The following is a 26,231-nucleotide window of genomic DNA, read 5'->3' as shown; positions in this document are numbered from 1 at the left end:
TCTTCTCTCCCACCTTCTCTTTCACCAGCGTATCTGAGCCATTTCTTGATAACAGCTTCGATGTCATAAATACGCGATCCCTTAATGTTACATTGAACTGCATCTGTTAATATTAAAAAAATGAAATTTGACTTTGATCATGAGTTAATCATACACGAGCTAGTGCTTTGATCAATATTTTGAACTCAATTAATTCATCTAAACTAATAATGGGATAAAAAAATTAAATTCTATGGAAAATAGATTTTAATATAATTCTATGGCAATATTACTTACCAGTAATGATTTCTTTCATTTTCAATCCTTGAAAAGCTTGTTTTCAATTCATACCAATCCAATTAAACTGCAATATTAATCCATGAGAAAACACTCTTTTTAAAATGCTTCTGCAAGTATCTCCAACTCTTTTTCCTCCAACAGCAGCTAATTTGTTCACCTTTAAAGACAATTAATATGACAAGTTTGTTAACTATAAATAACTTATTTTGGGAAACTTACAATCCTCCTCCTGATTTCTTCATTTTCTACAAGATTTTCCAAATATTGTAAATCCTCCAAAGTAGCCAAAGGTAGATTTGGTAAACCTTCAATTTCGCAGTCCTTTGAAGTGTTACGAGCCAGTTCCTGCTGTGTATTAAGTATTCTGTTTAGCTTCATATTTATGTCTGAGAGCATCAAAAACACAGATTTTTCGAATTTAGATCTGTTACTTTCTGAAAATTCAACAGTTAATCATTCTAAATCAATAATTTATACTTTCATCTTGGTTATTTGATAATTCAAATCAATACCATTAACAATGCTGCAATTATTTGTAGAGGCTTGATTATAACCATCACTTCGAGGTCCTACAATATTTTATCAAATGAATTAAAGCAGTTTTAATAACAGTTAGCGAAAAATGGATGTGGCCTGCTATTTTTCCAGGCAGAAACCCCATGCGTAGCTCCACTCAAGATTTCAGTATTAGAAGCCAAAGAAGCTAGCAATAAAATTTATAAAACAGTGAATTTAGTGAAATTGAATCGTGAAATAACAATTATAACTTTCAAGATCGGAAATCTTCGGAAAAATAACCCCAAAGTGGTCCTGAAAAGAAATTTCCGGATATTAAAATTTGATTTTAATTCATATATTAAATGATATAGTTTACCATCCAAGTAGTTTACTTCGTTCCTAAATGCGGACTCACACCGCTGGGAATTTGGGTGTAAGGTTTCGGATCTTTTGAATTTGCTAGTAGAGGCTTCGGATGAGTGGTAGGAGCTTGGACCAGGATTTCTCTTCTGAATTTTTGACTTTGGTAACGGTGGCTAAAAATTGGAAGTTATTTCATCCGTTTATTTTTGGAATGATGGGGAATTTTGGCACATTCTTCTTGCTTTATCTAATAATCCTGGAGAGTTCTGACTAGAAAATCTTGCTGCCTCTAGATCATTATTATTTGTACGCGCACTTTCTTCAGCTTCTTCAGCTCCCATATGTCTAGCTGAGTTTTCCAAATTTTCAACACTCTTATTTGGATTTGTAACTGATGATAAAGTGATTTTAGCACCCGTTTCACATGAAGGTTTTGTCTTCCATGGTTGACTTAAACTTGATTTGTCTATGTCCATTATCGTTTAACTAACTACAGTTTTCAAGTTAGTTGTGCTAACTTAAAATAAGTACAAAATAAAGATAATGATTACCGAATGCCAAAGGCAAAGGTGGTGGAGTCGGGAGCGCCACCATTTTTCTTTGCCTTTTTTCGTCCATGTTTGGATTTTTTGCGTACATCTTCATCTACTCATATTGTGAAGAAAATAATTAATAAACGCCTTAATAAAGCTATTTAAAAAGTAAAATTTACCAGAACTAGAATCAGATGGTGAAGACATCATAGCCTCAATTTGAGGCTTCTTTCTTTTGTTTTTCTGCCCACGCAGCCCTCTTCCGAATTCTATTTCACTAGCCAAGTCTGAGGTTAATTCAGCTTTACTAAGCTGTTCTCGGGCCCGGCTATAAATCACTATGATGGTAAAGATAATTCTAATGTTGCTGTGGGTTTAATCATAAGTTTATAAGATATGTTCCATAAGTATGACACTTAATTCCTATACTTAATAATGCTAGAGACTTAATGAGAGCTTGTTTGAGAACGGAGCGAGAAACACGCGTATACACGCAATTTTGCGGTCCATCTTCCTATTTATTGTGTGGTAAGCCTTGCCTCACTAGGCGTCGCTTTACGAGAATCTACGACGTTTCACCCAGGTCACTTCAAGACAAGCTCTCATTAACCAGTGACAAACTTGTGGAACATACCTTATGAGCTTGTGGTCTCATTAATGTGTTTTACAGCGTCTTACTTGACTTGAATAAAATCTTTCCCGGATAAAGCGTCCAGTTTTTCTCATAAGAAGCTCCTTTGGTAATTAAGTGGATAACTTCTTTTTGTAAAGCAAGTGGTGGCCAATAACATGATGTTTCATCGGGGCACCATTGTAATGGCACTACTTCAACAGTACCTTCGTTTTCAAAGCTGAATACAACATACATCTGAAAAGGAAGTACTAGGGCTTACCCAAGTCAAATACTAACAAGACCCACTATGCAAGACTAAAACGTTTTAACAAATTAAAGCCATATTTTAATATGAATTCAAATCCCTTTCCGAGGTCTAGTTAACCCACATATTTCTTAAAAAAACTTTAAATTATTGAAAATGTAAATTGAAATTGCCACAGTTTCAGCCGTTGTGAACCAATGGAACAATTTTAACCAAGGGAGAGCCATTAACTTCAAAAAGAAAACATTTTCTCTCCAGCGAAGAGAGAGGGAATGTTTTTACTTGATTATAAAGTCTACCTAAAAATATTCCCAAAACTGACGAGCGAAGAGGATAGTCAAAAATATCACTGTGATATTTGCACAAATTTCCGATAACCATTACTTCCTTAACCCTGGTTTAATAAATATGTCTAACCTTTATCACCTCGCCTGTAGTTTTTAGTTTAAAACAATTATCACCAGGCTTTACAGAAATACAAAATGAAGGTGTTTCAATTTTCTTAAAAGATCTAGCGTTATTCGGTATATGGGGACTGTTATCTTTGAAAGGCTTCTTAAAAACTATTTCATTTATTTTTATAAAAGGGACCTGTGGCTTCAGAACCGTACCCCTCATGACTTAAATAAATCAATTAAGTTAGTGATCAGTGATTATTGCCAGACATAGTGTGTGGGAATAGCCTCTGCACTGCTGCCACACAATGTGTGGCAAAAGCCAATCACAAAAATTAAATTCTATGGAAAATAGATTTTAATATAATTCTATGGCAATATTACTTACCAGTAATGATTTCTTTCATTTTCAATCCATGAAAAGCTTCTTCAGCTCCCATATGACTAGCTGAGGTTTCCAAATTTTCAACACTCTTATTTGGATTTGTAACTGATGATAAAGTGGTTTTAGCACCCGTTTCACATGAAGGTTTTGTCTTCCATGGTTGACTTAAACTTGATTTGTCTATGTCCATTATCGTTTAACTAACTACAGTTTTCAAGTTAGTTGTGCTAACTTAAAATAAGTACAAAATAAAGATAATGATTACCGAATGCCAAAGGCAAAGGTGGTGGAGTCGGGAGCGCCACCATTTTTTCTTTGCCTTTTTTCCGTCCATGTTTGGATTTTTTGCGTACATCTTCATCTACTCATATTGTGAAGAAAATAATTAATAAACGCCTTAATAAAGGTATTTAAAACGTAAAATTTACAGTCGGGTAGGAGTTGGCCCATGTTTCCTAAGAAAAACGCTAAAACTCAGTTTAATTCTTCGTTTTAATTCTTAATTAAACGTTGTAAAGTTAACAAAATAAATATTTTAAAAGTTATTATGATTATGGTATCCTAGAAAGATATTTTATCTGTTATGTTGGGAATGTTTTGGTTTTTGTGCTGGCTTAATAGCTTTACTGGTCGGGTAAGTGATAGGTTACGACTACAAACCGATTGCGACAGACTACCAACTGCGCGACTTCTAGCCAACTCCAAAACGTATCGCTGGTGCTACTAGGGTGCTTGCGAACCATAGAAACGATAGAGATGCCATGGGCCTGGCATAGAACCGTGTGACCGTTGTCTGTCGTACCGCTGCCATGGATAAAGAATGCGCATAAGAAAATTTGTTTTCACGCTATAGGATCGGCAACTCCCTATGTCGAACGACAGCTTATTCTGTATATAATCTGATACGGCATCGGTTGTCAGCACGCGCAAAGTTAGGTCTCTATGTAACCTAGGTTTGTACGTGCTGTCAAGAGACAAAAACTTCAGGATCTTCAGGATTTAAAATATCCGCGAACTTTTTAGCTCGAGGCTCGTCTCTTTTCAGCACGTACAAAGCTAGGTTACATAGAGACCTAGCATTGCACGTGCTGACAACCGATGTTGTTTCAGAGTATATACAGAATAAGCTGTCGCTCGAGATAGGGAGTTGCCTATCCTGTAGAGTGAAAACAAATTTCCTCACGCGCATTCTTTATCCATTCCGCTGCTATAAACCCTTTCTACTTAAAAAAGAGAGATGTCAATCCTCAGTATCGGGATATACAGGGGGTTGACCCCTCGACGTCTCTACTCTTTTTATGATCTTTCAATCGAGCGAGATGGAAGGCAAAGTATTTTCCCCGTGTCTTTCCCTCATACATATATTCAGTTTAACCAAGACTAAAAATCATAACGTCCCTATTGAATTTGCCGCCATTGTTGAAATTTGCACAAAAACAAAAGGTTTCACTATAAATCGTTCAGGCCATGAACAGGGATATGTTAGCAACCTATTAACGACACAATGTCGTACACGTACTCTCCTAAAAATGATAAATGTAGTTATAAAATGAGAACGGGGAATGGAATTGTGCTCGAAAACCCGAGATAAGTAAATTTTTCAAATTATTGAGAGGGAATAAATTGACTACCAGTAAATTAAGTTTATTCAATGGAATAGGGTGATGGAACATTAGTTTCTCCTGTTTTACCCACCCGCCATGTTAAGCTCTACGAGGAAGATCGTCCTTTGTCCCACTGTTCGAACAGCATCTTAAGCATGTAAGTCTAAATTTAAAAAAAAAACTTTTAATATCTGGGCCTTCAGACACTTGCTTAACTCTCTTCTTATCGATACTTTTTAGGTCTTGGTTAAATCCAAGACGTTTTAATTAATTATTGTATGAACTCACTTTTCTATATTATAGGCCTAGTTATATAAATAAAACATTTATTTTTATTGTCCTTTTTATATTGCACTTTTCCCAAATGCTTCGAATATGCACCTTCCCTAGTAGCACCAGCGATACGTTTTGGAGTTGGCTAGAAGTCGCGCAGTTGGTAGTCTGTCGCAATCGGTTTGTAGTCGTAACCTATCACTTACCCGACCAGTAAAGCTATTAAGCCAGCACAAAAACCAAAACATTCCCAACATAACAGATAAAATATCTTTCTAGGATACCATAATCATAATAACTTTTAACATATTTATTTTGTTAACTTTACAACGTTTAATTAAGAATTAAAACGAAGAATTAAACTGAGTTTTAGGGTTTTTCTTAGGAAACATGGAATAACTCCTACCCGACTGTAAATTTTACTTTTTAAATAGCTTTATTAAGGCGTTTATTAATTATTTTCTTCACAATATGAGTAGATGAAAATGTCCGCAAAAAATCCAAACATGGACGGAAAAAAGGCAAAGAAAAAATGGTGGCGCTCCCGACTCCACCACCTTTGCCTTTGGCATTCGGTAATCATTATCTTTATTTTGTACTTATTTTAAGTTAGCACAACTAACTTGAAAACTGTAGTTAGTTAAACGATAATGGACATAGACAAATCAAGTTTAAGTCAACCATGGAAGACAAAACCTTCATGCGAAACGGGTGCTAAAACCACTTTATCATCAGTTACAAATCCAAATAAGAGTGTTGAAAATTTGGAAACCTCAGCTAGTCATATGGGAGCTGAAGAAGCTTTTCAAGGATTGAAAATGAAAGAAATCATTACTGGTAAGTAATATTGCCATAGAATTATATTAAAATCTATTTTCCATAGAATCTAATTTTTGTGATTGGCTATTGCCACACGTACATTGTGTGGCAGCAGTGCAGAGGCTATTCCCACACACTATGTCTGGCAATAATCACTGATCACTAACTTAATTGATTTATTTAAGTCATGAGGGGTACGGTTCTGAAGCCACAGGTCCCTTTTATAAAAGTGATTGGCTATTGCCACACATTGTAAGGCAGCAGTGCAGAGGCTATTCCCACACACTATGCCTGGCAATAATCACTGATCACTAACTTAATTGATTTATTTAAGTCATGAGGGGTACGGTTCTGAAGCCACAGGTCCCTTTTATAAAATTTCCCTTAAGGTGCATATTCGAAGCATTTGGGAAAAGTGCAATATAAAAAGGACAATAAAAATAAATGTTTTATTTATATAACTAGGCCTATAATATAGAAAAATGAGTTCATACAATAATTAATCAAAACGTCTTGGATTTAACCAAGACCAAAAAAGTATCGATAAGAAGAGAGTTAAGCAAGTGACTGAAGGCCCAGATATTAAAAGTTTTTTTAAATTTAGACTTACATGCTTAAGATGCTGTTCGAACAGTGGGACAAAGGACGATCTTCCTCGTAGAGCTTAACATGGCGGGTGGGTAAAAAAGGAGAAACTAATGTTCCATCACCCTATTCCATTGAATAAACTTAATTTACTGGTAGTCAATTTATTCCCTCTCAATAATTTGAAAAATTTACTTATCTCGGGTTTTCGAGCACAATTCCATTCCCCGTTCTCATTTTATAACTACATTTATCATTTTTAGGAGAGTACGTGTATGACATTGTGTCGTTAATAGGTTGCTAACATATCCCCGTTCACGGCCTGAACGATTTATAGTGAAACCTTTTGTTTTTGTGCAAATTTCAACAATGGCGGCAAATTCAATAGGGACGTTATGATTTTTAGTCTTGGTTAAACTGAATATATGTATGAGGGAAAGACACGGGGAAAATACTTTGCCTTCCATCTCGCTCGATGGAAAGATCATAAAAAGAGTAGGGACGTCGAGGGGTCAACCCCCTGTATATCCCGATACTGAGGATTGACATCTCTCTTTTTTAAGTAGAAAGGGTTTATAGCAGCGGAATGGATAAAGAATGCGCGTGAGGAAATTTGTTTTCACTCTACAGGATAGGCAACTCCCTATCTCGAGCGACAGCTTATTCTGTATATACTCTGAAACAACATCGGTTGTCAGCACGCGCAATGCTAGGTCTCTATGTAACCTAGCTTTGTACGTGCTGAAAAGAGACGAGCCTCGAGCTAAAAAGTTCGCGGATATTTTAAATCCTGAAGATCCTGAAGTTTTTGTCTCTTGACAGCACGTACAAACCTAGGTTACATAGAGACCTAACTTTGCGCGTGCTGACAACCGATGCCGTATCAGATTATATACAGAATAAGCTGTCGTTCGACATAGGGAGTTGCCGATCCTATAGCGTGAAAACAAATTTTCTTATGCGCATTCTTTATCCATGGCAGCGGTACGACAGACAACGATCACACGGTTCTATGCCAGGCCCATGGCATCTCTATCGTTTCTATGGCTCGCAAGCAGTAGGGGGTGCATACTATTCGAAATGTTTTTTTGATTTTCTTTGTTGTAAACTTGTAATTGTCAACTTAAGGGCGCTAAGGGTGTGAGAGTGTCAGCTGGACCAAGAATTTATTTACTATAAGAATGCCTAAAAAGGCGTCCGGTGCGCGCGTGATAGTCGACAATCCCCCTCATGGGTGGGGGAGGCTGGAAACGGAGGCGGGGCTTAATATTTTCTCTTACTCTATTTTTTCCACCATCTATCTCTTTTGCCTTCTCGTTAAGCCTTGGTTTGGTTTTTGGAACTCACGAAATCTTAAGTATAGTACACTTGATTCGATTTAGAAACAATTATAGAACGAACGATTTTCACGTAGAGACACGTATTCAAATCCATTAAGTAAGGTTCAAAACCTTGTTAATGGCAATTAAAAACCATTCGCGTACTGTTTCAGCACCGCTGGCAGCCTCCATTTTCTGTTTTTTTTGCTCGAGGTTTTTGTTCTCTATTCGGAATACGTCAATCGCGTCTGTATGACCTATCCCCTCGGGATCCAATAGGAAAGCGCAGAGCAATGACGGACATGAAAGGGGTGGGGCCTATTTGTCCACTAACACCGGCATAAGAGTAGAAGCGTAAAATCTCGCTACTTAGGCATTCTTATAGTAAATAAATTCTTGGCTGGACTCAGCGCGGTCGTAGCCTGAAAATTCTGACTTGGCTATTTTGCAATATAGCCTGCGTTCACCGAGTCGCGTGATCTAGGAGGCTGTGACTCGACTCTGCTTCTTAGTCTGTATATCTTCAGGAACAGGGTTAATGAATGTATTTACGGTTTTTAAAGGAATATGGAATTTATCACGGATAGCCCTGGATTTATATACTTGTCGCTGCGAATCTTCCTATATTAATGTAGTATTTCTAGTAGCCGCAGAGACTTCTGGTAGCACTCTGTATACATTTGGTAGAATACTTTTATAGAAATTGAAATGGTAGAAAATATTTATAAAATAAAAATGAGTGCGCTATTGCCTTGGTGACGAGGCCAGCGAAAGAAGGCATGAGAGTGGCACAAGGCGTACTTCAAGCCAGGACGATGTATACAACTATGCATCCTCCTTGCTCGTATCGGGCATAGCAGAGGCTAAAGCAGACTACGACCAAATCGTTTTTTCATTGTTACGTGTAGTTTTATGGTATTTTTCATCACGAAATCTCCTAAAAATGATAAATGTAGTTATAAAATGTAAACGGGGAATGGAATTGTGCTCGAAAACCCGAGATAAGTAAATTTTTCAAATTATGGAGAGGGAATAAATTGACTACCAGTAAATTAAGTTTATTCAATGGAATAGGGTGATGGAACATTAGTTTCTTAAAGGGGCCGTCCGACGCCTTCTTCTTTTTTACCCACCCGCCATGTTAAGCTCTACGAGGAAGATCGTCCTTTGTCCCACTGTCCGAACAGCATCTTAAGCATGCAAGTCTTAATTTAAAAAAAAACTTTTAATATCTGGCCCATCAGTCACTTGCTTAACTCTCTTCTTATCGATACTTTTTAGGTCTTGGTTAAATCCAAGACGTTTTGATTAATATCTGTGACTTCGGTCTTAATTTTTGTTAATTTTGTGTAGACACGTCGGTGATTTTATATTGATTATTTCAACGCTTATTTCTGCATGCCGTAGAATAGGGAGCTAACAGTTCTGACCCTGAAACGTCACACCCTTCTATCTCTTACTGGAGTTTCATCCCCCCTAACGGTTGGAAACAGTATTCTACGCGCAAAAATGACAACCAGATAGGGGCTGCGTGACATCAGACTATCTCTTCCCCCTAGCCAGTTGTTAGCTCCCTAGAGGAAGTGGTTCATCATTCAATAGAGAATTGTTGAGAGATCGGAGCTATGGGATCATCACATCAAAGAGAATATACCAAGAGGAGCAGAAACTTTGGAAATGAGGAACGGCTCTGAATTTGGAGAAACTAGTTCCGGTTGTTCACGTGACCGTGTCGTCTACTTAAAAATTACCATTTGTACGTCAACGGAATGCTAGGAGGTCAGGCAATTCTACAGGGCCGGTAGGCCCTTGTAGATATGACTTGATACCCGTTTGTAATGCTAAACGAAAAAATCACCTTTTTAGGGTACTGTACAATGTCATTTTATATTCTTTTCAATGGAATTAATACATAAATCACTTCACTCTAAACGAGTTATGATATACAATTTTGCAGTCATCCGTGCTTGCAGTGTATGGATGCTCTTCTTAGAAATTCAGTAGAATATTTCAAATATTAATTATTGATCCCTCTAAACGTAGTCCCTTCAAAATAATTAATTTCATGATAAAATGTTTTCGGAAAATGGAATTGTTCTTGAAAAAGCGGAGATATGCAATTTTTTGAATAAATTTAGAGGGAATAGATCGATTTAGAGTAAAATCAGTTCATTGAATTAAATAGTGATTAAGGATTAAACTACTAAAAATACTTAAAGAAAAATTTCAATATCTGAAACTTCAGTCAATTGATAAACCTCACTCATATCGTTGGTTTTTTTCGGTCTTGGTCCAAACGAAGACGTTTTTGTATAATGGAAGTATGCTTTGATTTATCATTAAATATAGGAAATAACAGGATTAAATTATTATTTACTTGTAATCATGAAATTAATGGTAATTTTATGCGCTGTAAACTATTTTACCTTTAATAAATAAAGTTAAATGACAGTTACGGTAATTTATTGATGACAAAATTTAGGGTTAATAATATTATTTCATATAATAGATAAAATACAAATAGGAATGTTTTTAAATAATGGCTGTTTAATAATTACTTTCAAATCATTAAAGTACTAAATTGCATTAAGAAGGTTTTTGTTTGACTATTTTCAAGTTTTTAAACACGCATGATTATGATATTGGAAGGCGCAAAAGATTTATTTAAATAAACATTTGGTTTGATACTTGCCACGTTTATTTACAGCATGTAATTTGGGCTTAATTTCCCTAGTTGTTATTTAATTATGGAATTCATTATAAATTTATTCCAGTCAATAAGTAAATAGTTTTTTTTATGTTTAAAGGTAAAAGTTGCATATTTTAAAGGATTTTTCCAAATAAAATTGTTTTTGACACCAGAAAGGCTTTTGAGGATAATTAGCGATTGCGTCCTGCTGCCAAAAAAATAGACCTTAACAGGGAAAAGCTAAGAGTAACTATAATTAATTTTTAATGAATCTAAAATGTAAGTTTCACAATGAATGCGTGAGAGGGATTAAAAAAATGTTCAAAGATAGTCATACGTGAAGGTTGGATTTAAAAAGTGTGAGAGTTCAACATTATCGTATGAATGCCTATAATAATTTTGTTAATCTCTCAAGTGAACAATTCAATGATGAAAAAATATTTACACACATTTAATCCTAGGATTGTCAAATTGAGACTATATAGTTGTCAGAAAAATTGTAAGCATGTGTTTTTTAAGGTATAAAAAAGGGAAGGGGAGTTTGTTAAATTAGTCCTAATATACTTAAAGATGCTTTTTAAAATTGGTAGTGATTTGTTGGTGTAGAATCTTCAGAGAGTTAATGAGGTGCCTTGTATTTCGTTAGTGACATCTCCAATCCAGTTGATTTTAGGTTTTTTTCTATATTTATTACTATTGAACTCAGATGGCGTTGGTAGTTAATGCCATTAATTGTAGTTTTTTTACTGGTTCCATCGCGCTTGATTTTGTTTTGTTGATGTAGAATCTGCAGTTCAGTTCAGAGAGTTAATGAGGTGCCTTGTGTTTTTTAGCGAGTTCTCTAATCCAGTTGATTTTAGTTTTTTTTCTATATTTATTACTATTGAACTCAGATGGCACTACTGCTTAACGTCATTAATTGGCAGCATTTTTTTACTGGTTCCCTCGACCTTGTTTTGTTTGGCAAACGTCCGTTAAACAATGTAATATACCATCATGGCGTTTTGATGAAAATTGATGTCCAAGGTTAATCAGTTGGAATTTTAGAGTAAAGAATGAAGTACTTGAGGTTTAATCGAGTGGTGAAGGAGGGGGGATTTGGGGTATTTCACCACCCGCGGACGCGGGGTAGTCAGTTCCTGTAGGGTAGGCATGCTGACAAGTCCCTTATTCCCTCAAAACTTTGTCGCCCAGAAGCTTGGCTTACAGGAGTGCGCCCAACTCCCGACATAGTCAAGTACATAATTTTAGTAACAAACCATTGCTGTTCTAAATTTTAACAACGTGGAGGCAACTTTTGCCCGAAAAAGGTTTTTTTGCGAATCCATAGCTGTTATGAACATCTATTGTGTTGATGAACTTGTAGGCACGGCTTGCCAAGCCGTAACGTAATTATATAGGGAAACCAAAGAGGTGGCATGTATTATTTGGCCTTTATACAACTTGATGTTCTTTAGACACTGACTCAAGCCAATAGAAAGGTTATTTCTTTGAATATCTTTGCTGTTCTTAATCCAAAGACGCTCTCACTCTTTGAACACGCCAGTCTAAAGTGTCTGTTATTTCTGTGGAGAAGTTGAATATATTTTTTGGTTTGTCTATTGAAGACTTTTTGTGGTTTTTTTTATAATGATGATGATCATCATATTTTTGAGCTGTGTAGTTTTAATCTTTTCTTATACTGGTAATAGCTATGATGAATTATCTTTCTGTTGAAGTTTAGCAGTTGGCACGTGTTGATACAATACGCATGTAGTTGTACGAAATTAGTCTTTAAATTGTATGTTTCAAACTTGAAAATATGCACTGCTTGTAGTATTTATGTCGAAATAAATTTAATCTTCGTTATATTAGTTATGTAAAGGGGCAGGGGTTGAAAGAAAACTTAACAATTTACTGGCAATTTTATGTTCATTTAAATATAAGATTTTGAGGGTCTATTTTTAAAATTTTGTCACGCAACTCTTAACTTTAAGTTTGTAAACATTGCTGCTAGAACATGGCAATTATTGTTTTGCGCGTGGGTTACCAAAGGGACAATGAAAAAATTCTTAATTTTTGGGAAAAAAAAATATTCCAGAAGGCTTTGCAAATTGTACCTCTGTTGGATTTATGCAATGCAATCTGCCACACAGACTACCCCAGCTGGTGAGAAACACAAAGAGATTATGCAAAACTTACTGGAATATTAATTGGAAAAATGGTTTAGTTGTTTTAATTACAAGGGTTATGTCTATATATATTGGTAACCACAATTTGGGAAATAATTTTCACACTTTATAAAAACAAATTATACAACAATAGTAGGATATTAGTTTTAGGACAAATTAATAAGTTCATATGGCTTTTTTTAAGCGTAACTGTTAAATAGTTTTAAAATACATTTTTGTAAGTGGTATCGGATTGTGTCTGGTACACATTATTGATAAGTTATAGAAAGAAAAGGTTATAATAATAGATAATATTTAAACATAAAACCTTTGCTATTGTAACAGGATAATATTAGATTAGATTAAATTTAATTTAATGTTTTTGAATGGTTTTAAATTGTTAATGTAAAAAAGTTATGGGCGTCTTAATTTAAAAAAAAAATATAGCGCGCTTTAAAGAGAAAAAATGGAAGATGCGAAACTGATATTTAGAAAACTCTTTGAATATATTAATTTTAATCAGTATTTATTTAAAATTTGGATACGAGTGTCTAAATCTCAGTTCAAAAAATCTGTTCAATGTTAACTAATAGGATGAGTTTGTCTCAATACTTTCACCAGCTTATTAAAGAATTATATTTAATCACATAGCATTACCAACAGGGGTTACGTTTTTAGCGTGTTTTTTACATAAAACACCATTGGGGCAAGACTAAAGCAGAGTACTAAAAAGTTAACCCTTCACTAGAAAATTCTAAAATTAATGCAAGAATCATCGCCTTTTTTTCGTAAAATAGCATGGCCCTACAATCCTCCCTCCTCTCCCTTTCACGCTTATTATAGTAGGCAACATCAAAATTACTCCAGAACCATCGTTAACCTTAAACTTGCTCGAGGATTAACAAGCTTACCCAGTCATAAATTACTTTAAACAGAAACTATTAGTATATCTTTGACAGATATGATGCTCCTTTCTGGTACGAATATTGAAATTTTAGGCTTTACTCGGGGTAAATTTGATATGGATTCTTCAAACACTTTAGATTCCCTTTAATGTGTCTAAACTCTTTCCAAGAGCAGAACAGTGACGTCAGTCAAGTTACTGACGAATCTCTCCCTTTTTCTGATCATTGTATCACTGACCTCGTACCAGCCGTTGTCTTTTCTCACAAAGTTCACATAATGTCCCTCGGCCAACGATTCACCTTTATGAATAATCACCCCTTTAGTTTTAAAAAGCATCTTACTCATAGTGACATTTTGATTTTCAAAACTTGATATTTTGGTCGAAATCTTAATTGGTCGACCATCTTTGTAATCGCCAAGGAGAAGACACAAAAATACGTACTTACCGCTGGATATCAATACATCACGCTCTTGTATTTTTGGGTTGTTACAAAATACGCATGGCACCTCTGTTAATCTCATCCTTTTTTCTAGAGATTTCCAATCAATTTTATCTCGGTTTTCTAGTGGAAGATTGAAAATGTTGCTTTCAACAATATTCTCCGAATTTTGTTCAACTTGACATTGGGGGCATTTGGTAACGTTTCGCGACTTTAACCCGTAAGATCTTTTAGAGCCTTAGAGTAATTGGCTTCCATTTCTTGACTTAGTGTCGTCAAGAGCACCATCAAAAATTCACTGGCGTCTTGTTGATCGTTTTGCGTAAAATGATTTCCGACAGCCATTCTCAGTTCCAACCCTTTTCGACTGAAACTTCCTTGAGAACTCTCGATGTCGTTTATCGTGTTATGGAGGCAACGTAAAACTGGTTTTTCAACGAATGAGCCATTGTAAGATTTAACCAATTCTTTTAATTCCGGCACTAATAAGAGTAGTTGCAAAACGCTATTAGAATAGCATGTTACTTGGTCATCGTTAGCTAAACCCTTCAAGGGCAAACTATCCAAACTCTGTTGGGCTTTCCTTTTCTTCTTCGGTGTTTCTGCACATCTCTCTTCCTCGCCTTCTAAAAGGCTTTTAGATAGTGTAGGCGCACTTCTTTTGCCACCTCGACTTACTTTCGATTCCGTTATTTCCAAAAGAGGCAGATCTGGCCTATATTTTTTGCGAAGCCTGTTATACTCCATTATGGCTCGTCCATCCGCCTTAATTTTAGTCGGATCGAACTTTAATAGATGGAGTCCGGCCAAGGACGTCACTCTCGATAAAGCGACGTACGCCATGCCCGTTCCGAATAAATTCGGACCCAAATCCATAATGGCGCATTTTAAACTCATGCCTTGGCTTTTGTGTATCGTAATAGCGTACGCCAGGATGACGGGAAACTGGGAGCGTTTAACGTAAATGTTTGCCATGAGCAAAAATTTGACGCAAATTTTCTCAACTAAAAAGTCAGTGTTAGCGTCGTCGTTATTCGGTTCGCGATCTACTCTTAGAAAAATCCCAGTAACGTTTCCTTGTTCGCCCTTCTTGAACCCAGTTACGAAACCCATCGTACCATTTACAACGCCTTTTTCAAAACTGATATTCCTTTTGACCATTATTCGGCAGCCAACGCACAGAACTAACTTGCTCTCCAAACCGGCCGTTTTGGACGGTTCGTTTTGTAGCCTTTGCAGTCTGCTGAGAATGTTTTTATTCATTTTTTTGCCGTAGTCAGCGAGTCTATCCTGGCAATGAATGACTTCAACTTTCTCTCTGTTTTTTTCGCAACATTTCACAGTTAAATTTTTCGCACATGGCTAATTTAGGCATCAAACAAATTGGGTGAAACCCTTCATTGGACAGCTTAATGAAAAGGTCCATAGCCACCTTGATGTTTTCTCCTCCAGCAACCAATCTACTTTCTAAGGTTACAACATCAGGTTTGGAAATATTCCCAATTCTAACTCTGCTTAAAATGTCGCCGTAACTTCGGTCGTTGGCTTGTCTAACATTTTGCGTTAATTCATCGTATTTAAAAAACTTCCAAAGATCACTTCCTCCGATGCAATTGAATCTAAGTCTGGCTTCTTCGGAAGTGATTTTGATGAACGCGGGATTTCCTTGAACCGGAGGCAATTGGAAAAAGTCTCCCAAAACAAGGATAGAAACAACTCCGCCAAATGGTTGGTTCATTTCCCAAAATTCGTTCAGCCTCAAGTGAACGTGAGTCAGTAACACCGACGAGACCATAGAAATCTCATCTATAATTAACAGTTTTAAATTTCCCAAGGTTTCTTTCATAATGCTTATATTCTCAGAACTTAGGGAATGGTATTCGGCGATACGCCCATGATCTACCGGCAACATTAGTAATCTGTGTAACGTTACGCCATTAACATTCAACGCTGCCAAACCCGTTGGCGCGGCAATGGCCACGCTAGCTGGATTTTGAAAGCGTCGCCTTACAGCGCTGGCGAGAGTGTCGATAAGAAATGATTTACCAGTGCCACCAGGTCCCGACACAAAAAGGCACTTGTTTCCAGATTTTTCTCCCTCTTGGGAGAAGTGGTCTATGATGTGATCATAAATTCTCTTTTGATCCGAGTTTAGTGACGCCACATTGTCAACATCAGTCTCGAAATTGATTTCCATGGCAGCTTCCACATCAGCCATCGCGTGTTCAGTTTCGATAACAATTTCTTTCCCTTGTAAAGTATTTTCATCGTCTTCACTTCCCTCCGATACTATGGTTTCTAGCACTTTCGCCTTTGGGGGTCAGTTTCCCCCAAACGCGCGAGTTCCTTGTAACCTTTCAAAATTCTCGATCGGTTTTCCTTTAAGTTAGTGTTTATAAATTTAGTGCTGTCAGACTTGTTGTAAAGGTCCTGGCCCAGCATCATATCGAGAGCTTCATAAATTCCTATTTGCTTGCACGTCAAAGATTTCAATCTATAGGCAAATAATTTTTTGGACAAACTTTCGTTGCCTAACTCGGCAAAAGTTTGGTCCATGTCAGCCCGGTCTCCTTTTGTCACGTAAGCCGTGACATAGTTTGCCACTATTTCCGATTTGTCAGCGACAAATTGCAAATCCATGTTGGCTTTGGAAGCCAAAAGTAGCGTGGGATTGTAATCATTGATTAAAACTTCGTGCTGTTTTCTCGGCAAGTCGTACAGTCGTTTCTGCATCTTTTTCATTTTACGGTGACGAGTACCTGATCTAACAGAATTCATAGTAGCAATGTTTGTTACGTTTCAATTCTTTTTTAGAATTTTTGACCTTCTTATAACAACTGGAGGTGCATTTGTGAGTTTGGAATTTGTTTACCAGCCGTTGCAGTTCCGGACTTACCGATGCTCTTGGCATCGAACACGTGACGTGTTTTTGCACGTAATCCAAAATAGTCTCGGTCGAAGAAGTTCCAATCTTTGGAGCGTCCTTGGCCCACAAAAGCATATGGTAGTGAGGTAAACCTCGAGATTGGTATTCAACCCTCCAAAAATGATGTTCTATCATGCCAAGAACTGGATTTTGCTTACACAAGACAAAGTTGTTTAACAGCGACCGCACTTTGTTGTGAAAGTGCAAATTGACGCTAAGTGGGTCGAAATTCAACAATTCAGCCACCGTCATCGACTCTACTCCCGGAACGTCTGAATTCACTTTTCTCAAGTGATCGTGCAGTTCCATATCATCGTACTCGGCCGGATTAAAAGTTGGTGGGTGGGAGGACCAAATTCCCGAATCATCGCTAAAACGTTTCTAAGAACTTTATACCAGTAGTCCTTCGTTCCTTGAATATGACCCAAGAAAGTAGCTAAATTACTCTCAAGTTCTTTATCGCCAGATTCAACTCGATTGAGCAAATTTTCAACCCCAATTGGCATGGGGTTTTTAACACGAAGAACGTAGTTCAAACTGCTAGAAATCGCTTTCATTTCGCATTCTTGATAAGAATGGAACAAATAGGCGTAATCTCGTCTAAAAATTGGACTTTTGTTCAAAATACGGGATAAACGATACTCGGTTTCCTTTATTTTCCCAAATGGTCTATCATCGTGCTTGCCAAAACGACCCTTAGGGAACAAAGGAACGAAGCTCATGTATTCCAGTTTTTTGTCCCAAGTGCTAACTGGCTCGGCTTCGACGCGCTTCATTTGGTAAGCGCCAAGTAAATCTCTCGGTGGTTGAACGTTCACTGGATGAATAGAGTAATGATCATACAGATCATTGGCTTCACCCTCAGATAGTTTTCGCAAAAAAGCCTCGGGCTGTGTAAGAATTTTGTAGGCGTCGCCTGGTGCAAGGCTAGACTGATTCTCATCCTGCTCCTGCATGTTCGAAGCGTTTTGGTCAACTTGGACGTCGTGACTACTATCCGCTGGTCCTTCTGTTGGAAGCGCAGCGGAAGCGCGTGTCAACGCATCAGATCCATCATTAATTAACGCAAGTGGATCTGTTACGCTCAGTAATTCTTCTGGAGTCAATGAATTTTCATTTCCATCAATTTCTTGCGTCCCACAAATATATTCCTCATTCATTGTCGAAATATCAATGTCTTTGTAAAAAGCGTTTATCTTTTTCAGCACACTGAACGCTTTTAACACTTTTTCCAGGCAAACAACCTGTTGCCAAACTTTTTTGTCCGCTGTGGGAACACCATGCACCAAGATATGCAGTTCGTGATTTTTGGGCAATGTCTTGGGAATCATTTTCAAATTTTTCTCCACGGGTATTGGAAGATAAATTACTCTTCCCTTCAAAGCTTTAACCGTGCCAAACTGCATGTTGGAGTTGGTTTTAGTGCCTAACCGCACCACAGTGTGGAAGGCCTTCACAAGCTGAATTAAAACTTTCTCGAACATGTTTAAATTAGTGACATCTGGCGGAGGATTGTCAACCGCCAAGTTGTTCAAAAAACATCTAATGGGAACTTTACCCTTTCCCAATTCCGTAGCGCAGTAACGACATAGTAGCATGTCTGCTTCTCTCGTGTCGGAATTATTCATTATCCAGCCAGCTCTTAAAATCAGATAGGCCTCGTTCTCAAAAACAGCTCTGTTTACCAGTTTTTCTACAGCTCTTAAGTCAGTTTTTTTTCAGTAATCTTAAACAGCAGTCGCAGGGCGTGTGGTGAAACTCGTTGGTGTTTAGCATTGCCCGAGCGAATTGATTCTCGTAAAGACTCAAGATTTCACTTTCATCGAGACTCGGTCGAGGAGCAATAATGCTTCCTGTGGGAGCATCGTTTTGTTCGTTATTTAAATTTTTCCCACGTGTGGCTAGGATTTTTCTCGACTCCGCCATGACAGTCGTCAGAGAATCGTAATCACCACTTTCAATTTCAGTTGAAATTTTAGTTAACGCGTTGAGCAACGCTTTGATTTGATAGATCTTATTCAGAATACTTCTAATTCCCGAATAATGTGGAGCCAATTCAGCGAAAGAACGCAAATTACTTTGGCACTCTTCGCTATCAGCGCAGTAAGAGGTGTGTCCTAGGAACGGAACTATTCTCACCACTATTTCGTCTCCATCTGGTGGTATAAACACGTTTGATTTTTTGCAAAAATCTTTTCTTAATTCGCAAAGGTCCAAATCAGACTCAAAAATTTTAGTCAAAGATTTTTCATTAGCATTGGCAACTGTGTATGAAAGCTAGTACTTTTGCAATGGCTCGAGTTCGAACATTACAAATATCACTGCATTCCCAATATACAGTTTTGCTTTGGGTTTCAATAAACCCCCCTTCATTGCCACAAAATTTGCTTTCGGATTCTTCTCTTCAGTTTCAACAATTTTGAAAAGATTCGTAACAATTCCCGACTCATTAACTTGTAAAACTTGTTCAACGTTACTAGTTGCGTTATTGTTTTTTATGTCAACGAAATTTCCCATTTCGTCCACAAACAATTCTTTAGTCGAACTGGTAGCACGGTCTCTCAGAACTTTTCGTACACGACCATCAGAATCCAATTGAAAAATTTTGCCGTATTATGACTCATCGTCATTTTTCAATATTTTACCATTATTTCCAATGAGATAATAGGTAGTTTCATGAAAATAGGCCTCTTTCATGCTACTGTGAAGCCTTTTCCCACCCACAACTTGTGCCAAATTGCCAAGATCAATGGACCCAATTTCTTTGATTTTCTCAACAAAATCCTTAAATTCACTAACAATCCCCGTTAGTTGGGCGTGGTAAGCCGAATATAATTGCCTTTTTAAATGCAATATTCTACCAGCTAGCACTTGGCATTTTAGCTTGTGAGAGATGGACTTCGTGCGTCTGTTTTTAGTCCCACGGTCAAAATACTTTGACGCCGCCAGTCTTTCAGTTAGACGTTTAACTAGAAATCTTTTATAGCTTTCGGCTATAATTGTTTGGTTTTTCGTTTTGAAAATGCCCGCATTTAGTAGTTTTTTCGCAAAACCAAATTTATCTTGTTTAGTTGTTTTAGGTTTGGGTTTTGTTTTTTTGGAGCAAAAACCACCATTAGTGGCGCCACCTGGTGCCATAGCCCTTTTACCACCTTTTTGTGTACATAGCGTTGATTTACTTTTTCTAAGAAAATTATCTTTGTTTTTCAAATAGTACATCTTGTTAATATCTCGTTTAGCTTGCTTTTTTTGCGAAGCTTTCCTTTGAACAAGTAATTTTAACTTAGCTTCAGCGCTTTTCTTTTGCCTTAATTCACGCCATTTTTTTCTCCTAAGTCTCTCCCGAGAAATCATTTCAAAATTTCTTAATGGACGCAAAATAGCAAATTCTTTTCAATTTCTGTAGAGTTTCAAACAGTACAAATAGTACCGTATTTGACACAGATTGCAATAGGTCACAAAGATACCTTAATTCCACACTGGAACTTGCAATTTGGATACACAAAGAAATCCAATTATTGGGAACACAGAGAATTCACTTGCCAAACACAAAGAATTGGCAAAATAAAAGGCACAAAGAACCTTTTGGGCGCACAGGAAGAACCCAGTGTCAAAAAAAACTCTGACAGAATTGCAAATCGTAAAAAGAAAAAAAATACAGTTTGAATAATAATAATAACAATAATAATAAATGTAATTACAAGGGAAAGTGAATCCTAAGAATTAAGGCAAAGAGTGAATAGTTTCACAATCTGGAATCAGAATAAAAGTTATTGTTACAATAGGTACATAAAAAAGCAAAGGTAATTAATTACTAGATTATATAAAACCTTTTAAATCTTTATATTTAAGATTCGTGGCAATTGAAATTGTCTTACAAGTCTTGAGAATTATAAGAGAGGTTAGAGAACGAGTTGGTAAACTGCTAATGCTAGGAGTAAACGAGTAATTCCCGCCCAAAAACAAACCAAAAAAAAATTACCGCCTTCTGGAGTCTGTTGTAGTAGCATGGAGAAATATAGGTGAAAATGTTGCTGTGAAATAAAGTCTTCACTCCCCGTAGTTTAATTGCTCCATGTTACTGTTCCTAGGGCGGGAATTTTTGGCGGGAATTTACTTGTTTTTTTTCTCTCTGAAACCCTTGTTTGCCAACCTCGTAAGTATGTTTTGAACTGTATTTTTTATGGTTAATATTATTAATTAACGGTTTTTGAAAATAAGTCATAAAATTTAAAGTTAAACTGTTTAAATTTATTGCCAAATTTAAAACTAGATAGAAAATAATCAATATAAAATGAAATTTCTTGTTTGTCGGTTTAGTCGAGTAATGGAAGGTAAAACATCACTGTTACCAACGCTTATTTTTATGGCGTTGGTGGTAAAAGAGGTCGTGGTGGCGGACGCGGTCGAGGTCGCGGTGGCAGAGGCCACAAAAAACGGGGAGGTCACTCCGGCTAGTACAATTTTATTCGGACCTGCTACAATTGCAGGAAGGTAGGCCACATTAAGCGGGACTGCCCGCTAAATCGAGGTACAATTTTCGAGTGCTTTTCCTGGGGCCACCTAAAAACTCCTGTGGGCTTGGTTAAAGTTCTCGTTGAGGAAAACGAGTTTTTTAATTTAATAAAAGGTTTTTGAAATTGAAAAAGCTGGTTAAGTTCCTAGGTGGCTCTAATGCGAAGTAATCTTAGCTAGAGCCTTTTATCGCCATGGATTTCATAGTGTCAAGTAATTTGTACTAATATTTGGCAATGAGGTAGAAAAATATTCATTGGTTTAAAAAGTTTTCACACATGGAGGCTTCATACCATTTACACCAGGAGGTTGGACTACCTGGAGGACAGAAATCCGTCCACTTTTTGTCCTCCAGATAGCCCGGCCTCCTGGTGTAAATGGTATGAATCCTCCATGTGTGAAAACTATCTATAAAAGTATCTAGAGGAGATACTTGAGTGAAATTGTTGGACAGAAATTATCTGCATGTAAGACCAAAATTAATTCGCTCAGTCTTAAAGTATATCGCACACAGAACAGCCAAAAGAGATAAAGGCTAAAGCATATATAGTAGATTAATAAAAGGTTACATGGTAGATGTTTTGCTGGAGAAAGGCGGTCCGGGGGACAAGGAAGTGGTGGGGGAGAAGGAGGCGGAGGTGGTGATGGAGGAGAAGGAGGCAGAGGTGGTGGAGAAGGAGGCAGAGGTGGTGGAGAAAGAGGAGGTGGGGGTGGTGGGAGAAGTACCCCCATCTTCCAAAGTGACTGTAGGGGAGAAAGGGATGGAGACATCATTATAAATATTTTGTAAGTATTAGGCCACATTTAAAAATTAAAAACTTTTATTAAGTTGGGGCTCACGAAAAGAAATTTAGCTTCAGGTTTTTGTCATGAATTTCCCGAAAGCCTGAATTTTTATATAACCTTAACAACCCCAATTTCTTTTCTGAGTTTCAAGTAAAAAGTTTTGTTTACAGAATAATTTTTTTGTTTGTAGCATCATCTTTTCATCACCATATTTATCATTAAAATGTTTTGTCTCTTTTTTTAACCAACATTTTCTCGCGAAAAAATTAAAATAAATTCATCCATAAATCCATTCTTTTTAATCCATTTTAATTAACTAACGTTTCATTCTTAATAATCGACTTTGGCAAACTTTATTCTTTTAATTTAAGAAATGGTTTCATAATAATTTTTTGTCCTTCGTACATTAGAAATGGTTCTTAAGAAACGATTGTCGAGCCATTTCGTTATCCTTGAATTTTAGAAACAGTTGACCAGCCATTCCCTTATCTTTTGAACTTAATAAATAGTTTCCCAACCAGTTTGTTTTCTCTCGGCCTTAAAAAATTTAGCCCTTTCGCCTCCCAGGTTCAATGACGGAGTGTGCCACCGGGTCATAATCTACGAACAAATCCTGCGTAGTTTGCAAGTTCTCTCCCCATTGAAAAGTTTTCCTCCACGGCCTAACACTGTTTCTCTTTTCCATCAAAATTTGTAGAAGTTAACGATAATTGTTAGGGTAGGGCGCTCACAGTTAGCTGTGGCATAGGAGCTAGCTACAGCTCCTCTATGCATTGTTAAGGGACCCACCTGTAAACAAGGCACATGCTTAGTGTGGCCATCCCTTCCTAGACAAAAGCTTAGATTATATTTCGTTATCCCTTGGCCTTAAGAAACAGTTGACCAGTCATTTTGTTATCCCTAGAACTTAAGAAACGGTTGACTAGCAATTTCATTATCCCTTGAACCGTAAGTTTATAAGATATGTTCCATAAGTATAACTGATAGTTGAAGAACGACGCAAGAATTGGCGTCACACGGTTTTCGAGCCCATCTTCCTGCTTAGCACCTCACCAGCTGTCGCTTTAAGAGAATGGACGTTCCGCTAGCGCCACTTCATTACAAGTTCTCAGTCAACTTGACAAACTTATGGTTGAAGTTAAGAAACGGTTTAACAGCCATTCCGTTATCCCTTGAAGTTAAGAAAAGGTTTTTTTCAGTCATTTCATTATCCCTTGTCGTTAAGAAACGGCTTCACAGTCATTTTGGTATCTCTTAAAAAAATTCATTTAGCCATCCTTATTCCATTTTTTTTGATTAATTTTAATAAATTAACGTTCTGTTATCATTAATCCATTTTAATAGATATTATCCCTGAACTTAACAAAACGTTTCCTAGTCATTTTGCTATCCCTTTATATTACAAATGGTTATCCACCCATTTCCTTAGCAACACAAATGAATAATTTATTGTAACATAAATGAATCGTTAATTACTGTAAACAAATATTAATTTTTATTAAATAATTAATTTCTTGATCAACTTGCGTTAATCAATTTCTTCATAACTTAATGACATTTCGGCGAATTTTTAAAGAAAATAACTAAATATTTGCCTTTCTTTAAGTGCAAGGTAGGTATGGGGGTTTCCACTCCATCCCTCTCTTCTTCAAGATTGTAGGCAGAGTAATGAATTTGAAACAGCAAGCTATTTTATACTGTTAACCATGCAAATGTATTGAAAATATTAAGTACTGTTTAATTACTTTAACCAAAGCTTTAACATGGCCCAAAATATGTCTATGGTAGAGTTCCGTGAAGACAGGTTGTTCCGTTACTCATAGTGACTAGAGTGGGATATAGACCGAGTATTGAAAGGTGAAACCCCGCCCATTGACATGCGCGGTAACCACTGGATGTTTTACTTCCAACAGCAACACGTAGATGGTGGGAAAATCTACACTTTGGCGCAAAATTTAAAATGCTTCGTTCTGCAACATTGGTGTTGATATAGATAATGTTAGTTCAAATCGTAATAAAAAGGTGAATATTTGTGTTAAAATATAGATTGTAAAATATATTTCCCACCATGTTTAAAACACAACATACGCATTATTTATGGCTAAACAATAAAGGATTTACATGTAATATTATTAATCCCGACGTTAGGAAAAATGGTTAAAATTATTTGTAGACCGAGCGATGATGCCTAAATTGGAAAATACCTGCACTTGCTTCTTTGCAAGAACAGTCTTGTTTTTTTCGATAAAAGACATAATAGTTTTCTATAGCTATTTTAATTCAAGGATCATCTTTCTCTGAATTTTTGCAGTTAATTCCAGGATGAAGAGAGTTGCGGTGCTTGAAGTCAATTTAGCTACCAAAAATGTTAATAATGACGATAATGAAACAGACTGAAGTTATGTTAAACTTGTTTTGTTATTGTCTTAACTTTGCATTAATATAGCCGAAGCAAAACAAGTTTAACATACATTCATTCTATTTCATAATCGTGATTATTTATATTTTTGGGCAATTCAAGTAACTTCAGGCGCCGTACTTTACAACGACTTCTCTCCTCATCCCGGAATTAACCTCAATAAATCACAAAAACAACCCTGATAACAAGCAAGCAAGATATATTTTACTAAATCTAAACTGATTATACATTTCCGCTGTTCATTCTTTTATTTATCATAGGAGCTTCAATTGATCCGCATTTGGGAGTTTCATTATTATTTCTACCAAAGAAATTCAGAGAAAAATTATAATTGAATGTTTATTGTGTATAAAAAAGTTGTAAAACAACTCAGGAGATTATACACTTGGTACACATTTTCAATACAAAATATCAAGAGAATTACGCATAAATGAAAAATTCACGCGTACAAATTTATATTGGAAAAAAGAAAGTAGTAAATCAGTGATGGTTTTCTCTCTCTCTTCTTTTAACATTTTGTAACATTCAATAAGTTGCAGTCGAATTATTTTATGAACAGATAAGTTGTTCGAGAAAAGATCAAAAACGCTAGTTAAGGAATTGCATTTGCATCTAAATTGTTATACTGCGTTTGTAAAATGTATTTTGGGCTGCGCAAATGTTTAGGAACAGAAAAATTAAGAGCATTTAATAGAGTCGAGAGCGGATGAATGTTAAGAACTAACTTGCGAATAAATGTAACATGATTCAGTCATTAATTTTGAGGAGATTGTCAATAATAGTCCATAATTAGTAGCTTTAGGGAAAAAGCATTTATGACTGAACTCAATAAAACTACGCTGAACTGCTTCTACTGTTTATTTAGGAAAAATTGGCTACAGCTACCCCAGGCAACGCAACCAAACAGCAACATGGAACGAACTAGGCTTAAATAAAAGATTCGGAAATGATGCAGAGATTTCAATGGACTTGGTGACGTGCCTACAAAAACGAAACTTAGCGTCGAATATAGTACCCAAATCTTTAGTTTGAATTGCTGTGCGGATGGGTTTGGAGTCAGTTGAGCAACATTCAAACGAATTGGTCATTAGAAAACTATTATTCTTTCATTGATAGAACACGACGTTACCTTGCAAAGACGGAAGTGCCGGTACTTTTAGTTTAAGTCATGATTGCTGGATCGACTGATAAATTTCCTAACGTTGAGATTATTTGGGAAATATACATTAATCTCTGTGTTTCTGAAACTCGAAAATGGCTATTTAAAACCCATATTTATTTAAGAAATAATAAATTTAAATCCTAAAGGCAAACTTCTCCCATAATTATACATTTAATATAGCTAAAATCATGAACTTAAATATATTTACTTCTATTGTTTAGTAATAAAAAATGTGTATGTTGTGTTTAAAACATGGTGAGAAATATATTTTAAAATCTATATTTTAACACCTTTTTATTAAGATTTG

The 26,231-nt window shown here is 36.4% G+C and overlaps 2 protein-coding genes across 2 annotated transcripts in view; both read right to left on the bottom strand.

Moving 5' to 3' along the window:
- Positions 1-1,687: 1,687 nt before the first annotated feature.
- Positions 1,688-2,622, bottom strand: LOC149680225 (uncharacterized). Its single transcript, XM_089834599.1, has 3 exons — positions 2,352-2,622; positions 1,853-2,011; positions 1,688-1,785 (listed from the first exon to the last, which is right to left on the bottom strand). The coding sequence occupies exons 1-3, from the start codon at positions 2,539-2,541 to the stop codon at positions 1,688-1,690; spliced, it is 447 nt and encodes a 148-aa protein (XP_089690725.1). The 5' UTR covers positions 2,542-2,622.
- A 794-nt stretch (positions 2,623-3,416) lies between these two features.
- LOC149680222 (uncharacterized) overlaps positions 3,417-26,231 on the bottom strand; it is a 394,290-nt gene continuing 371,475 nt past the window's right edge. Inside the window, exons 3-4 of the mRNA XM_089834564.1 lie at positions 3,597-3,692; positions 3,417-3,535 (exon numbers count right to left, since the gene is read on the bottom strand). Of these exons, the coding sequence (XP_089690690.1) occupies positions 3,528-3,535; positions 3,597-3,692 (104 nt within the window). The 3' untranslated portion in view covers positions 3,417-3,527. The remainder of the gene's footprint in view (positions 3,536-3,596; positions 3,693-26,231) is intronic.

Source organism: Phalangium opilio, unplaced genomic scaffold (assembly GCF_054372755.1).
Source record: "Phalangium opilio isolate 3A_F unplaced genomic scaffold, DU_Popi_V2 ptg000039l_2, whole genome shotgun sequence".
NCBI lineage: Eukaryota > Metazoa > Arthropoda > Arachnida > Opiliones > Phalangiidae > Phalangium > Phalangium opilio.
Note: the sequence above shows the minus strand (reverse complement) of the source record. Positions and strands in the feature narration are given on the sequence as shown.